Genomic DNA, 19,165 nt, shown 5'->3' with positions numbered 1-19,165 from the left:
CCGGTGCCTTTGTGAACCGAACCTTTTAATTATTTTTAAAAAACAAACCGGCCTTATCTCTCCTTAAAACCCTAAAGCGCACCTTGCTCCTCTCTCTCCTCTCAATCCGCCTCTTTCACTCTCTCCTCTCCATTCTCTCTCCTCTCATCTCCTCTCCCTTCTCTCTCCTCGATCTCTCCGTCCCATTCACTTCTCTTTCTCTACAACAATAACAACACCACCGCAACAAGAACAACACCACCACCGCAACAAGAACAACACCACCACCGTAACAAGAACAACATCACCTCCGCAACAACACCACCGCAACAAGTACAACACCACCACCGCAACAACAACAACACCACCGCAACAACAAGGGTTTCACCACCGTAACAACAACAACAACAACAACAACATTAAGGGTTTTTTGTATCAATTTTTTTGCGTTTCTTGGTTTCAACGGGTTTTTTGTTTCAATTCTTTTGCGCTTCTGGGTTTTTGTTTCACTTCTCTTTCAATTTATATTGTTTTCTGGGTTTTGTTCGATTAAAATCAGATTGGGTTTCTGGGTTTTTGTTTTTGCGTTTCTGGGTTTTTGTTTTTGCGTTTCTGGGTTTTTGCGTTTCTGGGTTTTTGTTTTTGCGTTTTGCGTTTTGGTTTTTCAAATTGGGTTTCTGGGTTTTGGTTTTTCAAATTGGGTTTGAATTTTTTTTCAATTTTTGGGATTAAATTCTGGGTTTTTTTTCGAAGCTTAATTGTATTAATGTTTTTTTTTTTAATAATTGATGCAGATTCATATATGAAATCGAAGAAGCAAGATACTGGTGTTTTTTATTAACAATATTGTAATTTTTTAAAAAAAATTTATATCATAATTTTTTTTTTTGTATTTATATGTTGTAATTTTTTTTTTGTATTTATATGTTGTAATTTTTTTTTATTATGTATTGCAAATTTGCAAATTTTCTATGATATTAATGTTGCAATTTTCGAAGATATTGATGATGTTTTAATCGGTTTGTATTACATTTTGATGTTGTTATGTATTTTAGACTAATTAATTTTTAAGTGGAAAAAACAAAAAAAAAATTATATTCTTTGGCACTTTTGGCACCAGTTAACCAGTGCCAAAAACAACAAAATAATTTTTTTGGCCATTTTTGGCACCGGTTAACCGGTGCCAATTACGAGTTTTGGCACCGGTTCGAACCGGTGCCTTTTAATAACCCTTTTTGGCACCCCCCACATAGGCACCGGTTCAAACCGGTGCCTAAGGCCGGGTTTGAACCGGTGCCAAATTCCTTTTTTCACGTAGTGATGGTGCTCAAGTCCAAGCTTGTTTTCTTAGCAGGGATGTTCATTGAGAAGTTGGAAGCAAATAGGAAGGCAAGCTTCCTATAACTGTCAATGCACCCGACTGGCAGATTACCAAACCATTGTTGGGCGATGCCCTTCAATGTAGCCGGGAAGCAACAACACCAAGTGGCATCATCCAACCCCTGCTGATACATGAGGTTGGTATAAGCCATGAGATGGTCTTCCAGATTGGTGGTACCATCATAGGTACCAACCAACACATTCTTAACCTTGGCCGGCTAGGCCGCCTCGGTTATCGCCCGGGTGAATGCAGAAGGTTGTTCACCAAGGCAGAGCAGACGGAGCTGCCAGTCCAGTGGCTGGACATTTGGATATGCCGCCTGGCCTCCAAGAGAGTCGACTGCATGAAGTGAGGGGAATACTGTCCGTAAGCCTGAGTAGGCACGTACGGTACAGCTCCAATCATATGAGGGCCAGAATGGACGGTATTACCGCCTGTCTGGCTCTCTTGCAAGGAAGATGCATTCCCTGCAGAAATGTTGTTGAAGTTGTCTGGAAAATTCGACGTTGAAGCCGACTCAAACAGCGATTGGTTTCTCTTCCGGTTGATGATCTCCCGGGCATCAAGGGATGATTTTTTACTTCTCACCGGCTGTTGAGTCCGGCTGGGGTTATTGATATTCCCCTTAGGAAAAAGGATTTTGGACCAATCAATGGTCTCGGCTGCCTTCTCCTTTGGATGAGGAGTTGCCTTCCGATCTTTAACTGACTTCCCCTTTTCTAGAGGAGTCATCTTGGCCGACTGACCTCTACTTGGGCCAGCCCGGCTCTGGGTGATCAGCTCTTTAATTTCACCTTTGAAACTTGTCATGAACCTCATGAGTTCGTCTCGGGTGACAGGTGTTGATCCTGTGGCCGTATGGGTTTCCCCTTCCACCTGCCTAGGGGGTCTACTGGCACCCGCCTGGGAGGCACCCCGCGCTTGATTCTGAGAGAGCCGTCATCGGCTGTAAAGGTCTCGACCTGGGGATCTTCATCCTCCTGGTCTGTAAAGACTTCTGGGTCATCACCCAGACGGTTAGGGGGTGCTACAAACTCTTGAACCATCTTCGAGGTACTCTCCCCACAGACGGCGCCAAATGTTTTAGGTGTTTTTGTCCCTTGGGAGAGTTACAACACGAAGATTGTTCCGGAGTGAGGTGTACCTGCAAAACAAACGGAGACACCAGTTGGGTGGTGCTCCGCCACCGACGCACAAGTTAGAAACTAGAAAAGAGAGAATAAAGTGCGAAAATTTAGGTGGGTATCTGCTCGGATTCCAAGCTCAGGTCTTTCTCTGATGTGAGAGAATATAGGTGTAATAAATGATTGAACATGTCCCCAAAATGGGGAAATATCTCCCTATTTATAGGGTCGTTTGAGAATGTGCCCCTACCTAGGTCACCTGACCTAGATTTTTGTGGGCTGTGCCGTTTTACGGCGCTCCTAGGGATTTGGGCCCTTGAAGGCCGCCATTTCAGAGGCATATCTGGGGGCGCCAAGTGTCAAGAGGATGTTGAGCCACATGGGCCATCCTGACTTCGACACGTGGCGTCCTCTCATTGGTCCACGTGTCTAGGGTATAAATACCCCAAACAATTATTATTATTATTATTATTATTATTGTTGTTGTTGTTGTTGTTGTTGTTGTTGTTGTTGTTGTTGTTGTTGTTGTTGTTGTTGTTGTTATTATTATTATTATTATTATTATTATTATTATTATTTCGTTGGTTGATATATTTGTATTGCTTGATCACACCTTTTATGCATGTTTAAAGGGAATTTTGTACTTGTAATCACGCTTAAAAAGATAATTAGCAGTCTTATTAAGGTTAATTTGATTATAATTCAAGTGACCACCAATAATAATTTTGTTTGTGCATTAATATTCAACCAACATAGATAAACAGGTTTAGGGTAAACCTATTGATTGCATGTTAGTCAGAAAGCGCACATGAATACAAGAAGAATAAAGTAGAGGCCTATTATTAGGGCACGTTCAATCTCTTTTAGGTTGGATTTGTACCTTCATCCCTGAACATCCAGTCTTGGTTCCATATCTATTGACGTGGGTGCATGGAACTTAGTGGAAGAAGTGGAAGACTTTCCACGTGTTGTGACGCGAAGTCAGGCCAAGCTCCTTCGTGGTCACCTTTTGGGACTAACCATCATCACACTTGAAGAAGACAAGAAGCATTGAAGAGGTTCGGTTGAACCTAGGAAGTCCGACTGAACCATTTTATAAGTTTCCAACCCGATTTTGTCAGTTTTGCAGCAGCGGTCGAACTCTAAGGTTCGACAGAACCATGAGCGGGACAGTTCGACCGAACTTACCCAGAGTTCAGCCGAACCTACCTCAAAGTTTGACTGAACTTAACTAGAGTTCGGCCGAACCTTTTCCCGTTTTCTTGTCAGTTTGTGCGAACTATTTAAGTTGTTTTAAGATGTTTTGTATCTCAGTTAATGTTGAACTTTACTTGATTTTGTAATCAAAGAGACTTTCTCTTTCTACCATTATCTTTGTGATTATCTTGCTTTCTTTGTGATTGCTCCCTTGTAATCTTTGTGGTTACACCTTAATCCTAGCTTTACTTGGTGTTAGCTTTGATTAAGATCCCTATTTCATATATCTTGGTGATTGTTGAGATAGGTTTATCTTGTTTTGTTAGTTTGAACTTGTTGTTACTTGATTTCTCCTCCCCTTTTCTTAGGTTTTGTTGGTTATTTCATATCATTTGGTATCAAGAGCCTAGGTTATTAGCCTAGAAAGATCCTACCTTTTTTAATCTCTCTTTCCCCTCTCAAAAGATCTCATCTTTTCCCACAAAAATTTGAAACTCTCAAAAATACAAGCTTTCTATCTTGAAACATGGGTGATAGATACTATTATGAAGATGATAAAGGTTACAATGAAAACTCTAGATTGGATGCTCTAGAAAGGAAGTTTGATAGAATTATTAAGGTCTTGGAGAATAGAAGGAGTCTTACAAGGAGGAGTAGCCCTAGTGAAGAAGATGACTCTCACTCTCCTCGCCGGAGAAGGGAAAACCGCCGACGACACTATGAGGACAACCGTGGCCGAGACATCAAGTTGGAATTTCCGGACTTTGAAGGTAATCTTGATCCTAATGAATTTCTTGATTAGGTTAGGAGTATGGAGAATGTGTTTGAATATAAGGGTTACAGTGATGAAAAATGTTTCAAATTGTTCATCCTTAAACTAAAATAACATGCTTCTTTATGGTATGAGAACTTAAAGAATCGTAGGAAGAAAGATGGAAAATCAAAAATCACTTCTTGGGAGAAATTGAAGAAACATATGAACAAGGCCTTTGTGCCTAAAGATTATTTGCAAGATGCTTATCTTAAATTGAACTCTCTTAAGCAAGGAACTATGTCGGTAGAGAAGTATACTAGGGAGTTTGAGAAACTTTCTATCATGATTGGAATTGAAGAAGCACCGGAGCATAAGATTGCTAGGTATATTGGGGGTCTTGAAAGAAAGCTTGGGCAAAAGGTTGATGTGTATGCCCATGGAATTTTTGATCAAGTGGTGCAAAAAACTTTGAAGTTTGAGAAGTATGACAAGGTGAGTAGTGCTAGTGGGTATACTAAGCCTACCTTCAAGAGTTCTTTTGTTCCAAAGGGTGAGACAAGCAAGCATATTTCCAAGGATGACAAAGGCAAGGCTCAAATGTACTCTTCTAGCAAAGATGATTAGAACAAGATGAGGAATCGAAAGATTTGTTACAAGTGTAAGGGTTATGGACATTTTGCTAATGAGTGTCCAAATAGTAGAGCTATGATGAGTCGTGAAAGGGATTATGATGATTACAAAGATGAGAAGAGGTATTTTGGAGACCCTATATATAATGAAGAGGATGAGATTCTAGTTGAAGCCGATGAGAGTCAAACCCTTGTTGTGAGGAGGGCACTTCACTCCATTTGTACCCCTTTGGCGGAAGAGCAAAGGGAAAACATCTTCCAAACTCGTTGCACTATCAAGGATCGAGTTTACAACCTTATCATTGATTGTGGCTCTTGCACTAATGTGTCTTCAACAACATTGGTTAGCAAGCTCAATCTTGAAATTACCGATCATCCTAATCCATATAAGCTTCAATGGCTTAACAATCACAATGAGGTGAGGGTAACGAAAACAAACTCTTCTTTCTTTCTTTCTCAATTGGCAAGCTATATAAGGATGAGGTACGTTGTGATGTATTGCCTATGGATGCTTATCATGTATTGCTTGGTAGACCTTGGGAATTTGATAGAGATGTAATGAAGGATGGAAAAAAGAACACTTATTCATTCATGATGGATAAGAAGAAGATTGTACTCAACCCCTTGTCCCCCACCATCAAACACAAAGAAACCTTGGGTACGGGAAACACAACCAAAGAGAACCTTCTCATTGGGGTAAATGAGATGGGAAAGGAGATAAATCAAGGACACCTTGTCTTTATTTGTCTTCTTAGGGAAACACAAGAGAGTGAGCGAGAGAATCCAATCCACCCCTGATCTGTGCCATTTACGACACCTTTAGGCTATGTTTTCTTTATATTTCTATGCTCGTTTTTAGTCATTTATGTCGTGTTTTTTATGGAATTATGCTTGATTTGCGTGTTTATGTGTTAGTGTAGAGAAATGCGTGCTTTTAAAGGTTTTCTTATTATTTTATTCATTTCTCGGCTACTTCCCTCGCTTCTCCGTTTGTTTGACTTGTTTTATAGGTGTGTCGAGATTCCTGGGATTTAATCATCAAGGAGGGAGCTCAAGTGCATTCAAGGAATTTAAAGGAGCCAAGTTAGGGAATCCAAGCACACAAGTCAAGCCAATCCAAGAAACAAAGGAAAATGAAGGCTTGCAAAGTATCAAAAAGGACCTTTGTGCATTGTTTCGGCCTTATCACGAGTTCTATAAATTGGATTTAGGTGATTCAAGTTTGGTTGGAAACTAGACTTGAATAGCTTTCTAATTATAGGTCACACACCTTCATACAATTAATAGATTGTGAGTTATAGACTTCCACAGTTGTCCCTGCAAATCTGTCGTAACCTATTTCTGCAGATTTTGGGCAATAAGACCCTGAGGGCTGGCCGTTGGCTCCCCGCGGGCGCAGGCCTTGGCTTCACGGGCGTGATATTTGGCCGCCGGCGCGGCTTCTGGGTCTCCGTTCCCCTCCGCGGGCGCTGCCGATTTCTTCGAGGGCGCGGGCTTCCAGGTCTATTACGATTTTAAGATTTTTTCTCCTTTTGTTTATAGATAGTTTTTTGGGGTTTATGATGATTATTCATTCATGTAATTCTTAGTCTTAGAATAGTTTTCTCTCTCTTAGGTTGGGAGCTTCTTTATCTAGATTAGGCTAGATTAGGAGTAGTTTTAGAGAGAGAAAGTGAAGGATTTCAATGGTGATTGAGAGATTGAAGAAACAAGGGTGACAATTGTGTTCAAGATATTCTATATTATCAATGAGCATTCTTAACTTTATCTCACCTTATTGTTTTATTCAATTTCATGTTTGTTTGAATCGATTTTGATGTTTAATGCTTGTTTAGTGTATTTGTTATTGATATTTTGTGAATTCTTGATTTCTTTAGTTGATTGTTGATTAGATGATGATGTTAGAGTAGTTGTTGGCTAGGAATTGGGTGAAACTTGTATTATTAAAATTGTGATTAATTTAGGAATTGTGTTGATTGATTGTTTATATTAAAGTGATTAATGTAGGTTTGCATGTGTGTAATTCGATTAGGCCTCAAGAATTATGCTAGATTGCATTGTAATTGCTAATGGTACGAACAATTGATTTAGTAATTGCAATTATCGATTGGTTGTGATTGTGATTCTCTTAGTTTGTAATTCATAGTGAACCCTAGCTTAACAATTAAGAGATAAATCTTTGATTCCAATTGATTGCTCTTATCATTAGTTTTTCACAAACTTTTATTAGCATGCTCTTGTCAAGTTGTATTAATTGACATGATTACTTGTTAATCCCCGTTCCTAGTGTTTTATTTTTTTGGTTACTTGTTTCGTTAGTTGTTAAGTGTTACATCTTACATTCAATTTCGACCTAGCTTAGGCGCTTAATTGAAAGTGTTTGAGCATTACCGTTCCTTTAGGTTCAACCCTTGACTTGACTCTATACTCGTATTTAGGTTTGTTAAGTGTATAAAAATTCAGTTTGACCGAGGGAAGATTAGATAAAGACCTAGTTTTCCACTCGTCAAAATGGCGCCGTTGTCGGGGAACGGTGTCTATGTTTGAGTGTTTTTGATTTCTTGAGTCTAGGTTTTTGTGTATAATTTTCTTTTATTTGATTTTTGTTTATTTAGTGAAAAAAAATGGCATATCTATCATTTCCTCAATTTGAAAATGAGCCTTTTTGTGAATATTTCAATAGGCTATAGGGATTTTTAAATTATAATTGTTGTAGTCTTTGGAAGGCTTGTGAGATTTGTTATTTTGGTTTGAATGAGAAAACTAGGGATAAAGTTGAATGCATGCATAATGGTGAATTTAGAGCATTGTCAATTGATGATGCTTGGGATTTTTATGTTTGATTTACTAGGGATGTTTATGATAGGGGTAATCATGATTCTAATATTGATATGCAGTGTGTTGATTCTTCTAATATTAGCATGAATTCCCATGATTTGTCACATGATCCCTTAAGTGAACCTAGAATACATGATTTCAACTTTATTTCTCCTTTTGTTCATGATGATGAAGTGCATGCTCAAGTTGATGCTAATGGTGTGTTTTAATATTCTTCATTATTTACCATGCCTTCTTGTGATGTGCTTCATTCCCTTGATGATGAATCTCATGTGTTTGATTGTGCCCCCACTCCCCAATGTGATTTATATGCTCATAACCTTAATGTTGATTCTTCCAATCTTGGTTGTACTTCTACTTCTCTTGTTGAGCCTCAACCTTCTACATCTTTTGAATCTCTTGTTGATATATTTTAGTCTCAAATTAGGTGCATTGAGCTTGATAATGAGCTTGGGCCTAGTAAGGATATGATTCTTAATTCTATTAGAGGTCAATTAGAGATAACGAAAAAGAATGCGGAGCGTATTGAGGAGGAAAAGAGAAGAGGAGAAGAGTTAGAAAGCCAATTGTCATCCTTGATGCTTGTTTGTGAAAAATCCCAATTTAATGAGTGTGTTGAGGATGATGATGATTATTTTGAGCAACCAAGAGAGTGTGAGGATCCCATTGGTGAGCATTTGAATGATGGTGAAGGAGTTGAGTATGAAGAGATTGTTGATTTTGAAAATCCTAACCCTCTTTCCCATCTTGATGAGTCTCAAGTGCATGATTGTGATTCTTCTATTCATGAGTATTTGGACTCAATTGAGGTTATAACCAATGTGTTCTTTGAGTGTCAAATGAAAACCCATAGCCTTTTGAGTGAGTTCATTAAGAATGCTTCATGGGAGAGAGATGAGTTTGAAATAAATTTGCATCCATTCATGCATGGCTTTCAGATTTTAGGCTTTAAGGAAGTTGAGGGAGTTGTTGTTCATGGTTGTAGAGAAGGGGATTATGTAGTTCCTCTTGGAAGTTGGATGTTTGAGGGAGATGATGATCATGAGTGTTTTTCTTTTGAGGATTCCATGATTGATTTTCATGCTCTTATTGGTGATTTGAGGCATGGTGGTGAGGAAGAGTTAATTTGTGAGACCATAGCCCATATTCCCTCCTCTCATGTCCCTTTTTCAAGCAATTTCAGCCATATTCCCTACACTCCTATTTCCCTCCCTTCTTTTGTCAATGAGCCTATTGGAGACCCTCTTGTCTATGATGATTTTTATGAAGCTCATTTGTCCCCAATTGAGGAAAAGGGTGATGTTGCCTTCTTTTTCTTCTTCTTCTACCTTTTCTTCATCTTCATATTTTGTTGAATTTTCTTTTGATTCTTCCTCTTCCTTATCTTGGCAACTCTCTCCTCATTTGCGTGCACTATCCTTGTTGCACGTACTCTTCCCGTCACTTGCTTACCTTCTCTCTTACGAAATGTGTAGTAGTGCATTTGAAAAGCTCTATTGATTTTTAATGTCACACACAAAAATCGATAATTTTCGAAGCATTAGCACGCAACACGAGGCCTAAGAGCCCCGAGCTAGCTCTCGGCCAGCTGGGCTGCTCACGCAACCCATATGTGGCTGTCGAGGCTGCTGGGCGCTTCGTTCTTAGGTGCGTGGTGCTGTGCATTTGTGTGTGCGAGGAAGGGCGTGGGCTGCTGCTCGCTGCCAGCAGCAAGCAGCAGCATGGCGTAGCAGAGCATAAGGCTGTGCGTGCTGCTACGCTTGGCTGGGCTGGGCGTAGCGCATGCGAGCACAAGAAGCCCACATGCATGCTTGGTGTTGCGGGGGTGCGCATGGGCATACTACGTGCTTGTTGTACGGTACGTACAATCCCATAATTAGCACAATAACCCCAGGTTATTAAGGCGATGCTATTTTAAAGTTAATTTTAGCGTTGCTTAATATGTAAATAAGGGTATTTTTTTTTTGGACTCCTAGTCTTAGTGCTAGGCACTTAGACATTTTGGAATTCGTAATTTTGCTTAAATTGTCTTTTTAATTATTTTAATTATTTTTTTTATTTAATTAAAATTTTTGGAGGCTAGGCCTCGATTTTTGAGCGAAATTTGCAAAAATTAATTTTGGCAAATATTTGTGTTCACCGACTTAATTAATTGGATTAGTTAAGTTGGATGCGGAATTTAGTGGGAGCGTCTCTTAGTTATTACCATAACCGGTTAAAACAACTTTGACTAGTTTAATTAGGCGTGTTAATTGGATTAACCACCTAGATTAGTTACTAGTTCTCGCGCGTTTTATGCATTGTTACTTGTTTATCGTTGTAAAATGCATGGGCCATTCACAGATAGTGAATGGATGAATGCAATGTAAATTCTCTCACAGGTTTTATGAAATGGCAACTAGTGGGGCCCGATTAGGATAGAAAATACGGACTGTGATCCGTGATGTATTTTTGTAAATTTAAATACAGTCTGCGAACCGTTGAGTACTTTTGTACCTTAATATTTAGATTAGTCCTAATCGTAGATACTAGCAATTGTAATATTTTGGCCAAGTCTTGAAGACGGGGTTCTTAGAAGACAAAGCCATGAAGTTGCAAATGAAGACCTTTTGAAGACTTGAAGATCTCAAGGGGTCATGCTAGTTGCCAAATGCATCTCTATTTATGTTTTCTATATATATTTATTTTTATATATATATGAATTATATGTTAGATGCATGTTTAGGATTTTGAATGTTGAGATGATTAATTAAGTTCACTTAAATCAACCAACATAGAAACCCTAGGTCCCTATAATATTGAGTAAATATTGCCATAACAAAACACACTTACCAACCAAACGAGGGTAGTAGTGGGCTACGCCAAAGCGAGGCATCACTACTTCTCCAAGGAACGTAAGGCATACCGGGTATGCAAGGTGGTTTTGGTTATACTCAACGATATGAGTGATGGAGTCCTAACATGTCGTGGCAAAGTGAATAAATTGTTTAGAGAGCATTGGATGCGACGATTTATTCAACCAAGAGTGGCTTGGAGCCATTAGCAAAGCGTTGCTTACCTTAGGAGATTGAGTGTTAAGACAAGCCAAAGCATGCTTAACCACTCTTTGTTTTTTTGGATCTTGGAATCGACTTATTCTCACCTAAAATGGGGACAATCTTTAATGTGTGAATAAGACGTTTTAAATAATTTTGATTAAAATGCATGAATTCAATCTTATTTAAGTATAATGAATGGTTTTTTATTTCAAATTCTTTCAATTGTAGAATCATGTCTTCAACTAATGTCAACGACCTTATGCTCCCGGAATTACCCGAAAAGTTGCCAATTTCTCTTAACTTGGTAAACTTTAAGGAATGGGAAGAGGAACTCCGAAAGACCCTCCGAAATTTCTACCTAGAGAACATTCTGGTCACTCAAATCCCGAGTTTCTACTCAAAGGGGATTATGAGTGATGAGGCACATGAGGTATGGAGTGTGGATTGTAAAAGAGTTTCCAGACTCATGGCAAACTCCATCCCGGTACAATGGAAGGGGAAGTTCTCCAACTATTTTCCGGACATGATGCTCAAAGCTCTAGAAGATGTAGTCAATTTGAGAGTCACCAAAAGTACCAGAGGCAACTATGATGGACTTGTGGAAGATGTGACTAGGTTACTCTCGAACATGAGGATCAAGCCACCGCAAGATGGGTGTCTCATGAAAGAGAGACAAGAAGTATGGGCTTAGGTCTATAATCCAAGACATAGACCCGGGATGCCACTTCAAGCTCATGTGCTCAACATGACAAGGCTATTCACCCATCTGGAGCTAATTGGCAAACCAGTGGACGATGAGCAAGCGGCTCTGGTGTGCCTCAGTCGTATGCAACCAAAAATATCACAACTAAGCTAACTGCAAATAAACGTAGTTAGGGAAGTCGAGTTCGAATCCACAGGGAAAAAGGGACTAATAACTGGAAACCTAAGTGGAAATACTCTAGGACGGTAGTAACCTAAGTAACGAGGGGGGTTTTCACGAGCAATGATGATAAATGAACTAAGTAAGAACAACGAACGTAATGAATAGGTAATCAATGAGAAGAACGGTCTTGGTTATGCGAAATCCACTAATGAACATACAAATTGATCATAGAAGTCTCCTTAATCAAGCTCTATTGAACACCTTGTTGTAGAATTCCTAGATTCTAAATTCTCATAAATAGTTAGAAATAGCAAAGCGCTCCTTTCTAACCCTTTCCAATGCACAATTCAAGACAAGCGCTCTAAATTATCCACAAGAAGAAAATAAACGGAGAAATCAACAAGGATTGAATAAATTAACACAAGCGGTCTAATTTCTTCAATAATATTATTCCCTCTTCAAGTTATCAACCAAAAGCATGCATCAATAACCTAAAGTTGCTACTTTGGAAAGATTAATTAGATGCAAGCGAATCCAATAATTCTAACCTAGCAATTGATTAAAGCAAATCATGAAATTAATTCAAGGAACAATATATATTCAATAGATATTAAGAGAAGAAAGATCTCACAATTCGTAGCTAAAAGCTTCAATCTTTAACCAAGAATCCGGAAGATTAAGCTTCCATGGATTCTAATTCAAAAACAAAGAATTCTGAAAATTCCAAGAAAACCCTAGAAAGCTTTTTTTTCTCAAAACTTAATTCTCCTTTTCTTCTCCCTTCAAACTTAATTAAAACTAAGCTATTTATATGTTTCTATATTTTAATAACATAACACAATAATAATAATAAAATAATATCCAAAACACGAGCCAAAACAAAGCCAAATTGCTGAAAATTAACCAAAACAGCCCGAATTTCTGCCAGAGCCGCTGCCAGCTGCTCTGGACCCGCTGGCAGCTGCTCCGGCAGCCCCTCACTCTGGTATACCCGCTGCCAGCGGCTCTGGCCAGCTGCCAGCGGTCCTGGCAGCGGTTCTTGCTGTTTTCGCCTTCTTTCCTTGCTTCTTCTTCTTGCTTTGCTTCACCTTTTCCTCAAGCTTTCTTCCTTGCTCTTCCATGCTCCATCACAACTCTCAAATCACGAGCCAAGGTCCATCCTTCTTACATAACTCTTCATTGGTTCCCGAGCTCACTCACTCACTTATACTCATAAATCCCGCCTTTTGCACATAAGTGAGATCACAGCCCAAAACTCACAAAAGCTAACAAAAGTACATATAAAGCATCAAAACACACCCTAAAATGCTTCTCTCAACCCATGATAAGAAGGCTAATCAAATTCCCCCATGCTTGAACCTTTACTCGCCCTCGAGTAAACTTAGAGAATAAAACACATCCTCCTCACTAAGGTTCAAAACAGAAGATGGTGGAATCAAACTAGCTCTATGCACTCAAACTCAACAAAACATCCTAGTACTTATCAACCAATCACAATCACACTCCCCCATACTTCACACTTTGAATCTCCCTTTTTTCTTATTTATCAATTCATCCCCAAAATCAACTTGGAACGATAAACGCATAGCCATGAGTATGAATATTCTCAACCGCCTAAAGAAATGAAATTTTTGATAAAATTGGGCAAACAAAAACTCAACTTAACCAAAAATCTCATAAAAACACTTCCACATTCAAGAGTGAAAACAAACAACTCATGCTCTCAAATTCCTAAGATGATCAACAAATTCCCCCAAAATCTAAACTATCTCCCAAAATCACCAAGATGAAACCTACCCCGACACCTCCTTATATCTCCTCCCCTTATGACACCGACTCCGGCAAATAGATGCGAAATTTCCTTGAAAAATCAAATTCATGAACATTTCTCTCTTTTTTCTCTCATTTTGCCTAGGAGCCCTTTCGGGTTTTCATCCTAGCCTCTCATCTTTTTCCAAATCTCACTTTCTCACCCACTCATTAGCCACTTTTTTGCTTAGGTCGCCCTTTCGGGTTTTCAACCTAACCGGGCCCCCATTTTTGCCTAAGCCGCCTTTTCAGGTTTTCGACTTAGCGGGTTTCTTTTTCTTTTTCTTTTCTCTTTTTTTTTTCAATTTTTCTTCTTTGTTTTTTTTTTTCTTTTTTTTCATTGAAACATAATTGAAATAGCTATACAAAACCATTAAATTAGGATAACTATACAAATTTCAAAAATATGCAAGAATTGCTTCCCCCCCCCTACTTGAATGAGACATTGTCCTCAATGCAAGAACAACAACAATAAAAACAAAAGTAAGGGAAAGGGAAGAAATAAGTACCACCTTAATGGGAAGGATTCCCGAAGTTGGAAGATTCGGCATTATCAAGGATTTCAAAACTCTCGAGAAGAAAAATGAACTATGGGGACCCCAAGTGTTGCCCATGGGAAGATTATTCTAACCAAATGCATTTCTAATTACCGCATAAGGCATGACATAGTTCTTATTGTTAAAATTGAAAGAAATTCTTGACATCCCTTAGTCAAAGTGGAAAGGAATTCATCTATACCTCACATAAGTAGGTGCGCTCGTGCTCCATCACTTCGTCCAAACCAACCACTTGCAATGCCTCCAAATCGACGACTTTTGTGCATTGCACCATTCTTTTGGGCTGTTGAAGTTGAACCCATGTAGTCTTTTCTTTCGTAGTTAGACGAATGCCCATGAAGTCATTTGCTTGGGGAAAAGAGGGTGATACACCCTCCCTTGAAGTATCCCCTTGTTGTCTACCCCCTTGCAACCCTCGTAGGTGAAGAGGTTGCCTTCACTTGTTATGTCTTCCCATTGCACAAGAATGAATTGCACAAATCTCACCTCCTCTTTCAAAATACAATGAGCAACCCACCAAACCTCCAAACACCAAGGTTCACACAATTCCTCAAATTTCAAGTTTAGAATTTAGAAATTGAAACAATGTTAAGGTTTAATTGGACTTGAAATTGAGGGAAAAGAGGTTAGACGAGGGGTTTTTAAATTTCTGAATTTTGGATTGAAAATGGGGCAAATGGGTTGTTTTGGATAAAGAATACTTGCTAAGGGATAGAGGGAAGTGATTAATTGGGGTTTTGGATAAAGACTAGAATGAATTGGATTGTAGGATTGAAGAAAAAGGGGTTTAAAAGGGCAAAAATTCAGGTATGCAGGGAATGCCGCTAGTAGCGGCTTGGGGCCCGCTGCCAGCGTCTTAAGAAGGAATTTAGGGTGAATGTTGCTGGAAGACCCGCTGGCAGCGGCTGCTGCAAAAAAAATATTTTTTTTTTTTTTTTTTTTTTTTTTTTTTTTTTTTTTTTTTTGTTTTTTTTTTCCTGAAGGACACCCGCTGGCAGCGGCACCAGACCCGCTGCCAGCGGCTGGGGCAGAACTTTGGGATTTTTTGGCTGCTTGGAGAGCCGCTGGTAGCGGCTACAGAGCAGCTGCCAACCCGCTACCAGCGGCTCCTGCAGGGGCTGCCTCCCAAAGCCTGTTTTTACCTGTTTTGCTCTATTTTTGCTCACAATACGTACTCCCAAAGCATCCTCCTACATAAATCCACCAAAAGCACTTGGTACATCAAAACAAAAACAATAAAAACTAAAATAAATGAAAACGGGGAAGAGTTTTCGGGTTGCCTCCCGATTAGCGCCTTTGTTTTACGTCGTTGGCTCGACACAACTCATGAAACTTCGTTAATCAATTGATGGCTCGTAGAGATCGATGTTCTCCAAATTCTTGACCTTGAACCCTTCGTAGTATGGTTTGAGCCTTTTTCCATTCACTTTGAACATGTTGTTGGTCTCTAAACTCCGAATTTCTACCGCTCCATGCGGATAGACCTTGTCAACTTGAATTGGACCCTTCCAACGGGAGCTCATCTTGTCATGCCACACCTTATTCTTTGCTTTGTGGTATACCTGGGATAATTTCTTGCCCGGAAATGATGACGGGGTGGGTGTTGCCCCTAGTGGTATAGGTGGAAGCTTGGACTGTTCATTCAATTCCGCCACCTTCACCTGCACATTAGTAGGTATAGAAGAATCCAAGCAATCACCAGACACAACATTAGTAATAGGTGTGAGGAGCTCATCCCCATGATCAATGTTAGAAACATCATGCAATATTGGATCGACAACATTTATAGAATATAAAGAATGAGTATCAACAGGATACTTTATGGTATCATAAATGTTATACACAATTGCTTTCCCATCAACCTCCATAGTCAAAGAACCGGTAGACACATCGATTTTTGTCTTAGCAGTCTTTAAGAAAGGTCTTCCTAACAGGATAGGGGCTGCTTGTTTGTCATGTTCCATGTCAAGGACGTAAAAGTCAGCAGGAAAGATCAATCCATCAACCTTAACAAGTACATCTTCTACTACCCCCTTAGGATATACATTGGACCTATCAGCTAACTGAATTACTACCCCAGTTTCATGCAAAGGCCCAAGTTCTAAAGATTTAAACAGGGAGTAGGGAATGACATTGATTGATGCACCTAGGTCGAACATGGCTCGGTGTAATGTGGTGTCTCCTATTGTAACAGTAATAGTAAACATACCAGGATCACCACATTTTTCTGGGAGTTTCTTTTGGAAAACTGCAGAAACATGAGCACTCACCTTCACTTTTTCTTTTCCTCCCAACCTGTGCTTTCTCTTGATCGTACACAGTTCCTTCATAAACTTAGCAAAACGAGGAACACTTTTAATCACATTCAAGAGGGGCATATTTACCTCACATTTGCTGAAAGTCTCATAAATATCCTTGTCTTTCTCATACCTTCGAGTATCTTGCAAGGCTTCTGGGAAAGGTGGCACAGGCTCATAAGAGGTAAAGGTTGGAGGATTCGCCTTAGTTTCTTTTCTACTTCCTCCTCCTCAACTCCAATCAAGTCTTTAGCCTTCTTAGGTGCAACTACAGTTTCTTGCAACTTTTTGCCACTTCTCAATGTTATTGCATTAACTTGTTGCTTAGGGTTCAGCTCCGTTTGGGATGGAAGCTTTCCAGTGTCCTTAGCTTCAAGTCGGCTTACTGCACTTGAGATTTGACTGACTTGATTCTCCAGGTTTTGAATACTTGATCTGGTTTCTTGTTGAAACTGCATCATATTCTGCTGCATGGTAGAAACATTAGAAGTTAGTGATCTAATCATTTCTTCAGTTGACATATTACCTGAATTAGAGCTTTGGCCTTGAGGTGTTAGGAACGGTGCCCTATATTGCTGAAACTGTTGTTGACCTTGAGCATGCTGATGTTGGTTTCCTTGGGAATTCCCATATCTCAAATTTGGATGATCTCTCCATCCTGGGTTGTAGGTATTTGAAAAGGGATCATATCTTCTTTGCGGACCTTGCCCTTGAAAACCTAAGGCGTTGGCCTGCTCATTCTGCTCCTCTTGTAATTGAGGACATGTATCAGTGGGATGTCCCATGGAGGTGCATAAACCACAAGCATTCAGTTGCTGTGGATTCCTTGAGTTCACCATGAACTAACGCATCATAGAAGTCAAATCAGCTACTTGACTCTCTAACTCAGTTGTATTCGAATTTGCTAAATTCACCCGACGCGTGGGAGTTCTCTGACTGAATTGCCTAGAATTTTCTGCTAGCTCTGCAATCAACCTAGTTGCATCTCCTGGAGTCTTATTCACTAGCCCTCCACCACTTGCTGCATTCACCATCCTCAAGTCATCATCAGTTAGACCTCCATAGAAGTATAGGATGAGGTCTTGATCGGAATACCCATGGTAAGGACAGCTAGCACACAATCTCTTAAATCTCTCCCAATACTCATACAAGCATTCATCTTCCTTCTGATCCACATTGCTGATAGCTTTCTTAAGGCTTGCAGAAATAGTGGCTGGGTAGTACTTATCAAGGAAACACTTCTTTAAATCTGCCCAAGTTGTTATGCTACCTGGGGGAAGATAGTAAAACCAATCCTTTGCTGCATCTTTGAGAGAAAAAGGAAATGCTCTCAACTGAATTTGTTCATCAGTCATCCCAATCGGTTTCATGCTAGTGCAAACCACATGAAATTCTGCCAGATGTTTATTCGGATCTTCGCCTTTCATGCCATGGAATGCCGGCAATAGATGAATTAGACCGGATTTGATCTCAACATTAGTACCTTCCTCCAACTGCTGGTATGCAATGCACAACGGTTGTTGGTTCAAGTTAGGGGCTGTAAGTTCTCTTAGAGTTCGATTGTCAGCCATCTCCTCTTCTTCTTGAATATTGAAGGAGTACGTTGATTCACTAGGGGTTGTTTTTGCCTCTTTTCGCAACCTGGAAATATTCCTTTCAATTTCTGGATCAAACTGCAAAACTTCTTTGTTAGCAGAATGGGTACTTATCATACCCTAGCGAACAAACAAAGAAAGATAGCTAAGAACAGTCCTAAAATAAATTCTACTAAGATAAACAATTAAAAAGTAACGCCTTAATTCCCCGGCAACGGCGCCAAAATTTGGTGTGCCTCAGTCGTATGCAACCAAAAATATCACAACTAAGCTAACTGCAAATAAACGTAGTTAGGGAAGTCGAGTTCGAATCCACAGGGAAAAAAGGACTAATAACTGGAAACCTAAGTGGAAATACTCTAGGACGGTAGTAACCTAAGTAACGAGGGGGGTTTTCACGAGCAATGATGATAAATGAACTAAGTAAGAACAACGAACGTAATGAATAGGTAATCAATGAGAAGAACGGTCTTGGTTATGCGAAATCCACTAATGAACATACAAATTGATCATAGAAGTCTCCTCAATCAAGCTCTATTGAACACCTTGTTGTAGAATTCCTAGATTCTAAATTCTCATAAATAGTTAGAAATAGCAAAGCGCTCCTTTCTAACCCTTTCCAATGCACAATTCAAGACAAGCGCTCTAAATTATCCACAAGAAGAAAATAAACGGAGAAATCAACAAGGATTGAATAAATTAACACAAGCGGTCTAATTTCTTCAATAATATTATTCCCTCTTCAAGTTATAAACCAAAAGCATGCATCAATAACCTAAAGTTGCTACTTTGGAAAGATTAATTAGATGCAAGCGAATCCAATAATTCTAACCTAGCAATTGATTAAAGCAAATCATGAAATTAATTCAAGGAACAATATATATTCAATAGATATTAAGAGAAGAAAGATCTCACAATTCGTAGCTAAAAGCTTCAATCTTTAACCAAGAATCCGGAAGATTAAGCTTCCATGGATTCTAATTCCAAAACAAAGAATTCTGAAAATTCCAAGAAAACCCTAGAAAGCTTTTTTTTCTCAAAACTTAATTCTCCTTTTCTTCTCCCTTCAAACTTAATTAAAACTAAGCTATTTATATGTTTC

General features: G+C 39.3%; 1 protein-coding gene across 1 annotated transcript; it reads right to left on the bottom strand.

Moving 5' to 3' along the window:
- Positions 1-15,508: 15,508 nt before the first annotated feature.
- Positions 15,509-17,307, bottom strand: LOC110701647. Its single transcript, XM_021879261.1, has 3 exons — positions 16,602-17,307; positions 16,442-16,495; positions 15,509-16,353 (listed from the first exon to the last, which is right to left on the bottom strand). Exons 1-3 carry the CDS (start codon positions 17,305-17,307, stop codon positions 15,509-15,511), a joined length of 1,605 nt encoding a protein of 534 aa, XP_021734953.1.
- Between the last annotated feature and the right edge of the window lie 1,858 nt (positions 17,308-19,165).

Source organism: Chenopodium quinoa, unplaced genomic scaffold (genome assembly GCF_001683475.1).
Source record: "Chenopodium quinoa cultivar QQ74 unplaced genomic scaffold, ASM168347v1, whole genome shotgun sequence".
Taxonomy (NCBI): Eukaryota; Viridiplantae; Streptophyta; class Magnoliopsida; order Caryophyllales; family Amaranthaceae; genus Chenopodium; species Chenopodium quinoa.
This window is presented reverse-complemented; position numbering and strand designations above follow the sequence as displayed.